General features: G+C 48.6%; 1 protein-coding gene across 1 annotated transcript; it reads right to left on the reverse strand.

Moving 5' to 3' along the window:
- Nucleotides 1-3,418: 3,418 nt before the first annotated feature.
- TMEM121B (transmembrane protein 121B) lies at nt 3,419-9,479 on the reverse strand. The gene has a single exon (XM_081927149.1). The coding sequence runs from the start codon at nt 9,090-9,092 to the stop codon at nt 7,536-7,538; it is 1,557 nt and encodes a 518-aa protein (XP_081783275.1). The 5' UTR covers nt 9,093-9,479; the 3' UTR covers nt 3,419-7,535.
- Between the last annotated feature and the right edge of the window lie 635 nt (nt 9,480-10,114).

The raw sequence follows: 10,114 nt of genomic DNA on the forward strand, positions 1-10,114 counted from the left end.
GAGAAGCCCCTCTGCCTGGTTCCGTGTAACTTGGCTTCTCGCAGGGAGGGAACCACCAGAAGGCCCTCGGTGCTGGACCTCAGTGACCAGGCTGAACGATGGGGGTGGAGACGCTCCTTCAGATATACTGGACCGAGGCCATTTAGGGCTTTAAGGGTCAGCACCAATACTTAGAATTAGTAGAAATAGTAGTCAGTAACATATTGCCTCTGGACCTAGAAGTTCTACGCGGCTATGATGGCTAATAGCCATTGATGGGTTGACACTCCATAGCTATTTCTACATCTTTTAGCAGTGAATTCTATAATTTCATTGTATGAAGTACTTTCCATTGCCTGTCTTGAATCTGCTGCTGATTGATTGATCTGCAAATGTAGTATTGAGAGGAAGAACTTATTTCTAATCGTTGCATAATTTTATGAGCTTCTCCTTAGGTCTCTCCTTAGTTTTTTTTTTAATTGTTGGCATCTGCCTGATTCAAGAGACAGTGGAAGAGTATGTCATCAATGGTAAAGTCAAACTGTTGGGAGAGTTACAATGCATGCTGGACCTGTAGAGGCCAGTACAGGAGATACATGTTTCATTATAGCTGGGGCAGATAAAGGCATCTAGTTTCACTATTACAGATGCACCATGGTATTTCTTCTCTCTGCACTCCTCCCAGTGGTCATTTCTCCTCTGGTCACAGCTGTGAATACACAACTTGTTTGTCTCCAGGCACTGTGGTCGCCTGCTAAAAACAACCCAGTACTCCTTTAGCTGTGCTGTAACCCCTTGGTTATTTGTATTACATTTTCCTATAGTTTTCCAGCTCTAGGATATGTACACAATATTCATAGTGCATCACACTTACATAAAAAGCACTTCTATACTGCCCGCTTTTTCAGTTCCTTTTCTAATAATTCCTTGCATGAAATAACTCTGTTTCACTGCCACAGCACACTGAAGTGATACCTACATTGATCAAAACAGCACAAACCTAATATCTTTCCTGAATAGTCACCACCAGTTCTGGTCCTGTTAATACATATGTGGTTAGGATTTTTTTGCCCCAATATATATCCCTTACATTGAATCTCAATTGCCATTTTGTTACCCCTTCACCCTGTTTGGGATTGTACTTTCAGAGCTCTTTGCAATCCAGTTAGGTTTACACCCTCCTGCATAATGTGGAGCCGCCTTGCTGGTGACCCTCTTCTCCAGAAAACTAATGAACTCCAAATCATTTTACAAATGATTAAGACAAAATGTTTCACATCAAGACAAATGTTTTAGGCCATCTTCCTCAACAAGCACTGTACTCTTATTCTATATTCATCTTATGGTCAATAAGGTAAAATGCTGTTGTATTGATTTGAAGCCCTGCATTAAGTAATTGCTCTGCCCAGTTTTAAATGCTGCAGTAATTAATTTCTTTTCATGTCACAAATAGTCCCAGCAGAGTTGCCTGAGTTTAGGGATTTTCTTGTAAATGTGTTGGCAGCTTCCTTATGCAGTCTTTGAATTATGGATAAGCAAAACTGCTGAAGCAATCTTCAGAATGCACTTAATTTTGGTAATGGATACTTCTTCATGATATAACAGAAGAATCTAGGCAAACCTAATTTAGAAGGGGGTATTTTAGAAAGATGCTGAAGCAGAGGATTATGTGGTTATACTCAACATAGCTAGTGTGTGAAGCCTTCAGATTCCATCCACAATAGGACTTTTAACTCACCACAGGGATGCTGTCTGCAGAAGCATCACCATGTCAAAAGTAATGAGTGTGCAGCCTCTGAATCACAGGCAAGGGGCTCTTTAATATGCACCCGCACTTTAGCTGCTCTGTCGATTTCCCATTATGCGCCACATCTGCTGTCTCCCTACACAATCCAAGACAGGCAAATGGAAGCAAGCGGTTGTAGTGTGTAAGGGGAGAGTACATGCTTAGCAGGATAACTTTTTGCCAATGGCCGTGGGCAGAACCAATGTTGTTCTTTCAGCTGTTACTCAGGTCAAAATATGGCTCTGTATAAAATTTGCCATAGACCTGGGACAAAGGAAAAATTACAACATATATAGGTGTTGTGACTGTGCAAGATAAGTCATTACAGGCTGTTAAAGCATCCATGTATATTGGTAACCAATTCAGCTAAAGCACAATAGCACCTGTGGTGAGGTAGAGGAAAGGGATCCCCAAGCATCAGTTCTCCATGGCCCATCAGGCCGACTGCCTTGAAAATTGTGCCAGTGTATTCAAATGAACACGTGCAGACTTGATGCCTGTTCCACTGCATGACTTCTTAGCCCGTTTTAGAGACCACTCAGCAGTTTCCTTCAATGTACATGGTCCATTTCACAATAGCAAATTACAGCTGTACAGTATTTTTTTAAAAATTGCTTTTTTTTTGCTATGCCTTTTTCATTGCTAGCGTTTAATAACTTGATTAAAATGTATTGTATTTTGCATATCTCTGGCTCTTTGCTAAATATTTGTTACTAAAGAAAATGATATGTTAGGTATCCAGAGCATCAATTAAGTGGCATTTGTTCTGTTTTTCACTTTACATAAGGACTGGTGGACGCTGGATGTTAGGGGGGCAGGGAGATAAGAGACTGGTGAACTTTTCCCGCAGAATAAGGCTTTTATGGAGGAATGTAATTGCCTCCTCTTGCAATACAGTGAGCTCCCAACCTGTGCACATTTAACTTTTGTGTGCTCAGCTTTATTCACTTGACAAAAAAAAAAGTAAATGGAAACGGGGTGAGCATCCAGGAAATAAGACTTTGGCAATCCCACCCACCATTGAACCCAATGGTTTTTAATATACATGATTCTGGTTTTAGGTGTGATCCCCAGAATGTAACCCCCATGTAAGTTGCTGGTTTACTGTACTTAACTAATGGCAAGCTACGTAGTTGCACTCAAGAGGCCAGCCTGGATATGGGTACACTGCACACCTAGCAAGAGGAGAATAACCAGCATGCCTTCAGTCCAGATATTTTCTAGAGTACAGCTACTACCAAGTTATTCAACTTTGCTTCCCTTCATAATTTGGAACTTTTTTGAGCTGGTAGGATGCTGAGATGATAGACTGAACAGTCAATCATAATGCAGGTGAGAGAATCCAGCTCTGAATGCTTGTCGAAATAAAAAACCTGCAGATAGAAAACTAGCACAGAAAGACGAAAACTTCTATATCTGGCCTAGTATGTATTTGTGCCTGCAGGAAGGATGGAGAAATGTGATCACTTACCTGAGTCTGAAGTGGCACAGCTTATTTTACCACTTCAGCACTTCACCACCTTATTCTGCTACATGTCCAGACCTAAAGTCTAAATTTGTTTGCTTTTCTCCTTTACAATTTCTGAAAGCACAATTGTTATCACAGATCTGTCCTGCAAATAATTAAACCACCAGACATCATCAACAACGAAATCAGTTCCTAGGTTTTATTTTAAAAACAAATTGTTTTATTTTTTAAAAAAGCTCTAAATTTGTGGGGATGCTCAGTTTCCTTGCCTTGCTTTCTGCCTGTCTCTTTTAATTTCCTTCTCCTTGGGACACTGTCTTCATACGTTAGGGGCTTTCCCTAAAAAAATAAATATCACAGCTTCTTTAAATAGAGGGATTCTGAGCCAGAACTTGCATACTTCTTCCTTAAGCTTGTATGTAGTGTGGTTTGTAACCATTCCACTTCCATTTGTGTGCAGAGGCCTGTTCTCCCATGTTTATAATTCCTTATCCAGATTGAGATGAAAGTACTGAAATTGAGTTAGGACTGATTTACAGTAAATGCAACATAATCACAACTGAATTGGTTTTTATTTAATGGCATACAAGAGCTGTCATACCTTGTTGTTGCTCTAAACCACCAAGATTCCTTATTTTTACCAATATTTGTGCCACACAAATCTGTTCCGTTACTGAACTGTTTTTACAAATGGTAGGTGCTCTTGCCCACCTACTTTATGGCAACCACAATATATTTAAATGTGCAATTTTAAATTTCAGTGTTAACTAAATGCAAATAACAGCTGTAATGGCTTATAGCATTTGATTACTGCACAGCAGCCTGTTTTGTAGCAGATTCTCTCTGGGAGGAAGTGAAGTATTTGTATGCACACCTGTTCTTTCTGTCAGGAAACTAGCATCCCCACTAAAAGTCTCTTAGAGCTCAGAGGGAAAGTCCACAGTACTTAAGTTTTACAATCACAGTCACAGCACCAAGATTGTCCAGACAAATAGAAAGGAGTTACCGAAGGGAAGGCCTCTGGCCAGAATTCCACACAAAGTCTTTCAGAAGATCTGCTTTGGAGACCGGACAGGATAAAATCACTGGTGAAAAAGTTAAACCTTAGTTCTCGTTCCTGCAACAGCAATGGGTTAGCTTGAGGTCAGTAAGCAGGTATCTCAAAGCAACTCCAGGGCTGAAGCTCAAGTAGAACATCTATGTATGCAGAAAGTCCCACGTTCAGTTCCTGGTGTATGCAGGTAGGGCTGTGAGAGACCCCTGCCTGAATCATGGAGAGCCACTGCCAGTCAGTGTAACTTTATGACTCTGTATAAGGCAGCTTCCTATGGAGTTAACCACCCAATGAAAATCCCAATTCTATAAACAACCATAGAGAGAAAAGGCTGGGTATATAAATGTAGTATTATAAGAGTGCATGAGAACCAGGTTATTTATCACCACCTCTGGCTTTTGTATCATTTCTCCATAGCACAATAACTTGACTGTCTATATGAGTGGTTACTGAGTGGAGAAAAACATCTCCCAATCGCACACCACAGGTTTTATACAGTGGTTGTTAGCATTCTGTTCTCTTTCCTACCTAGGCAGCTTGGGGATTTTAAGACCAAAGGCAGCTGGCATCCACCAGGACAGGTTATTTCAAATTATATGTCCTTTCCCCCTCCCCACACAAAAAAATTCTGGGCCCACATACAAAGAAGAAGCATAGGCATGTAAGGAAAGGATTGGGGATCTTTCCAAGATAGCCAGGCAACAAGACCATTTATAATGTGACCCCTTTCTGCCTGTTTCCATTCCGTGTCAACGAGTTTACTATTTAGCGCATAACAAGCAGCACCAATAAATATCTAGAAATAAGAGGATGGCATAGTTCCCTCCTCCTTTTCACTTTATTTAAGTCCCTACTTAAATAAGCAAGTGAAAGCTGTCCTCAAAACAGAGCACCAATTATTAAAATCGTGCAGGTCTATTCCCAAGAGCTAGAAAACGAGAGCCCCCATAAGCAGAGGCTGTTGATAAGACCCTGTTATCACCGGTGTGTAAAATGTCTCAATGAAGAAGAGAGTTTGGCCCCTTGGAGGAGGGGGAATCGGACATAACTCCCTTATGTGCAAGGTCGGCACATGATGCAATGAGGTTCAAGCACAGAGGTAGAAATTTTCAGCAAGGAGAAAGATGGCTCCTTTCGTCTTAAAAGATTGCAGGTACCACCCTAATCCCAGAAACCCCCAAGGCAGAAATTAGTTTATCCCCAGAGTGAGGGAGTGGTGATGAACTTTTGTACAATGTACAAGAGGGTTAAAATTACTTCCTTTTCCTTGAGGGCAGGAATAGTCATGTATTCCAAGGCCTAACATGTGGAAGACTTGTCTATGTCAGTCTTCCTAAATGAAAGCCATTGGGAACTCAAGTATCACACAAGCCAAATTGCATTGTCCCACAGCAGAGGAGTGCTGTGGACAAAATGAAACAAATAACATGTGGTCATGCTGAAAATACGATTTGCCCCACAAAGGCGCAGGTGTGGCTGAATGCACTGAGACGCCATATTTTAAAAGGAACCTGCAGATGAAACAGGCGCCCTTTCCTGAGAAAGGCAGCTCCTGCTGATTTATTTGTCCTTAAAATGGTTTTCATCTTTTGTTCAGTAAAATTGTGCCCTAGAGCAGCTAGCGTGCCTATAGCACCCTGAGCAACTGTGCTAAAGAGAGGCACAGATTTTTGAATGGCCAAAGTTGTTCTGGGCTGTACCACCTCAGCCTGCAAGTGGGAGTGCACATTACTAAATGTTCTACCACACACACACATATACATATGTATTTGCCGTATACATAAATTGGATGTGTCAAGAAGGTAGGCTAGAACCCTTGATGCTGACCTCTAGCTTGCCACATGGAAGGAAATTTTGAATGAGTAAGCATCTGATCATGTGAGTTCCCACCTGCAGTTTGAAGTGGTAGAGCCTGTGAGCAGAGCCTAACTTAGCACCCGCCATAGCGCTCCTCTCTCTTTGTTCAGCATTGGCATTATGGCTGGGTGGCTCTCCACTGCATGGAGGAGGAGCCCAACATAGGATATGAAGAACCTGGACAGCTTACAGTAATATGTTTTTCCAGGAATTCCAAGTGGGTGATGCCCTCTCTCTGCTCTCCTAGAGGCAGTGGTGGTAGGAGGCACCTCAGAAAAGAGAAAAAACCCACAGGTCAGAGAGCAAAAATCCAAAAACTTGATCATGACTGAGAAACTGAACCCGACGTGAAATATATAATCTGGAATGTGCAGTTAGGCAGTTAAACAAGCCTCTTCCATCTTGATTTCTATAAACAGAAGCAAAAGAGGTGAGGGGTCTGTAGCCACAGCACATTAAGTTGTCATTAGAAGGAACCTACAGAATAAATAGGAATGATTTGGGGGTTATGGGGATGGGGTGGAAGAAAAGGATTTGGAATAGTTTGTAAGAACTTGGGTGAAAGGATTAAAAAATGATGCTGCCATCATTTTGGCCCAATAGCTGGTTTGACTAGTGCCGCAGCATTCATTATGTTGTGTATTTAGGTGTGTCTAGCTGCTCTGTAATGACAGAATATCTAACAATATTAAAAGTTTTCATGATTAAAGTAGTACATGATTTAAGGCAAGAGCAGCTCAGATATTGCCACAAAAGACAGCCTGACTAATTAGGATGGGGAAATTAGGCTGCTTCACATTACCATTGAGGTGTAGCTACTGCCAAGACTCCAAACTATATGGGCACCAGCTCACCACACAGCCACTAGGGTGATGCAGTGGACCACATATTTTAGACAATGTTGAACGATGCCAGGGCAATACTTTCATGGGTGCAGCTGGTTTAAACCAATGGCCACTGCTTCACTCAAAAAATTAGCATTACTGTACTGTATCCACTGAATTCCCAGGAGAGACCATATCATTGGCTAATTAAATGGACCTTAATCTGGTTGAGATTGGCAGAGATAAAAGTGGACAAGGGGAACTAAAACAGGCACAGGTCAAAATCCCTAGGTTTGCCATGGACAATGAACTTTCCAGGGAAGGGTCAGACTAGGTAGGTTATTCAGGACAACTGCTCAGAAAGTTACAGTGCCCTGAGATAGGGAGCTGGGTCAGATGCACAAATGCTGTCTCCTAAGGGGCCTGGGTTTGGGCGACTGGGGCAATCTGAAAATCGGAGACATGTAAAAGGGAAAGTAACTAGAGCAGGTGGGTACCTAAGCTGAACTGGCATGGAATACAAGGTGGGGCAACTGCAGAGGGGCACTGGCACGGGCGTGGACCCCCTCAGCTCTGCGCGGTGACGGCCAATGTGTTGACGTAGCCATGGGGCCCCATGTCGTTCTCGGAGATGCAGTGGCTGAGCTGGCCGGCCCCGACCCCGGCGGAGGGGGCTGGCGCGTTCTTGCCGTTGCCCGCCAGCCCGCCGGCGGAGTGCAGGAGGCAGCAGGTCTCCAGGGCCTCCAGGCCCCGGCAGGCCAGGAAGAAGAGGTTCTTGAGCATGAAGATGGAGAGGGGCTGCTGGTAGCGCACCAGCAGGAGGCAGCGCAGCGCCAGCAGCGGCGCGTCCAGGAGCCCGGCGGGCAGCAGCCAGTGCAAGGCCAGGCGGGCGGCGCCGGGGGCCCGCGGGGCGCTCAGCTCGTACAGCCACAGCACCGGCGAGGCCAGGCACAGGAAGTAGACGGCGATGAGCACGTAGCGGAGCGGCGGCGGCAGCGGCAAGGCCGGCCGGCCGGGCTGCAGGAGCAGCAGCTCCAGGAGAGTGAAGCTGTCCAGCAGGTCCAAGCACGTGGCCAGGAAAGCGGCGGCGGCGCGGTGCTGCGGCGGCGGCTGGGGCGGCAGGAGGAGCTGGCCGGAGCCGGAGCCGCCCTCGGCGCCGATGGCCCGCAGGAGGCAATACAGGAGCGGGGCCGAGAGCGCCAGCGTGATCCGGAAGCCCGTGGCGCCCAGCGGCAGGCGCAGCTCCACCAGCTCCAGGATGGACGTGCCCAGGATGAGCGCCGCCTTGGGCGTGAAGGCGATGGCGTAGATCAGCCAGGCCAAGTGGGCGTAGGCGAAGTCCCCGCCCCGCGGAGCGCCCCCTGCCTTCCCGCCCGACGCAGCGCAGGCGCCTCGGCCGCCGTGGGGCGGGTGGCCCAGCAGCGGGTGCAAGGGCGGCGGCGGGTGTCCCCCTCCGACGCCGGACGGGCGCTCCCGGCGACGAGCGCGGCTATTGCGGCAGAAGAAGATGCTCCAGCCGGCGGCCAGCACCAGGTCGGTGGCGATCCAGCTGCACCAGTACAGGTCGGTGACGGCGATCAGGTAGAGGTCCAGCAGCGCGCCCTGGCCCAGCAGCAGCACCAGGGACAGCGCCTTGTAGCCCCAGCGAGACCCGCCCGAGCCCCCCGCCCACAGCAGCCCCGCGGCCGCGCTCGCCGCCGCCGCCGCCCCGGGCCCGGCGGCCGGAGCCCCGTACAGCTCGGCGGCTGTCATGCTGCAGCCCGACGTGGAGGTGCTGCTGGACCCCGGGGAGGCGCAGGCGGCGGGCGGGGCGGGCGGCGAGGCGGGCTCCTGAACCGGCACGAGGGGCTTGGCTTCCTCCTCCTCGCCCTCTTCCTCCTCCTCTTCCTCACTGCTGCGGCCGCCGCTGCTGCTGCTGCTCCTGCTGCGAGTGCGGGTGGAGGCCGAGCTGGACACGGAGCCTCGCCTGCCCCTCCGGGTGCCGCCGCTCGAGCTGCTGGTGCTGCTGATGCCGCCGCCCAGGAAAAGGGGCTGCAGGTCCGCGGCGGGGGGAGGCGGCGGGGGAGCCTGGAAGGAGCCCGAGGAGGAGGAGACCGAGCGCTGGTTGGAGACGACTCGGTGCATGGTCGTCCTCCCCGCCCCCCACCCGCGCCCCACAGAGATGGGCGGGCGGGCCACAGCCCTCCCGGCCGGGCACCCGGCGAGTAACCTGCCCGGCACGGTCCGGCCCCGGGGAGCGCCGAGCGATGGGGATGGTGGGGATGGTAGTGATGGGCGAAAGGGAGGAGGAGGAGGAGGGCGGTGGGCAGGCTCTGAGCGAAAGCCGAGACCCGGCCTGGATCTTCCCTTTCCCCGTCGTCGGAATCAGTAGAAACCCGGAGCGGATCCTGCCGTGGACGAGAGAGAGAGAAGCGGGGAATCCGGGAGTGGATCCAGTCGCAGAGACGGACGCTTGATGGAAGAAAGGAGAGAACCCCTAAAGCAGATGCTGCGCGGAGAAAGGCAGGTGAAGGAGGGGCGGGTTTGAGGATGCGGACAAAGACAGAGATGCAAGGCGAGAGGCTGCCAAAAGCAAGAGCCAGCGCGCGCGCCTCCTGGCTGATGCTCTTCTCCAGAAGCGCCTGCCAAGGCAGCGGAGGGACGGGGGCGCGGATCGCTTGCGAGCCAGGAGGATACCTGGGAGCGGCAGCTGCTTTTGTTGCCCACCCCCTCGCAGCGAGCTTCATGGCAACTGGGTGGGCGGCCTGATGCAGCAGCAAATGAGTCACTTGCCTCAGGAAGGGGGAAGCTGTCGCCTAGGGGGGAAAGCTCGTGCCACAATGCGCCTCGGAGGCTGCAAAGGGAGGATGGCTCGGGAACTGGTTTCCTTAACTACCTACTTAAGCACCAGGCATAAATGATGGAAAGAGCAGGGTGGGCATTGAATGTTTACAGTTGAAGCGGGCTTTTATAATTGGAAAAGTAGCATTCCCTTTGCTTGGTATTATTTTTATACTAATGAACATGCTTTCCCCCCCTATCCCATTATGGCTCAGAGCAGCTTACAAAGATTCCAAGAGTTAGTTTGCAAAGAACAAAACCTCAATAAACAATACACTGGAAGGCAACACTAAAAAAAAAAAGCTGCTAAAAATGGCATTAGACGT

This window comes from Podarcis melisellensis (assembly GCF_964234715.1).
Source record: "Podarcis melisellensis genome assembly, chromosome: 10".
NCBI lineage: Eukaryota > Metazoa > Chordata > Lepidosauria > Squamata > Lacertidae > Podarcis > Podarcis melisellensis.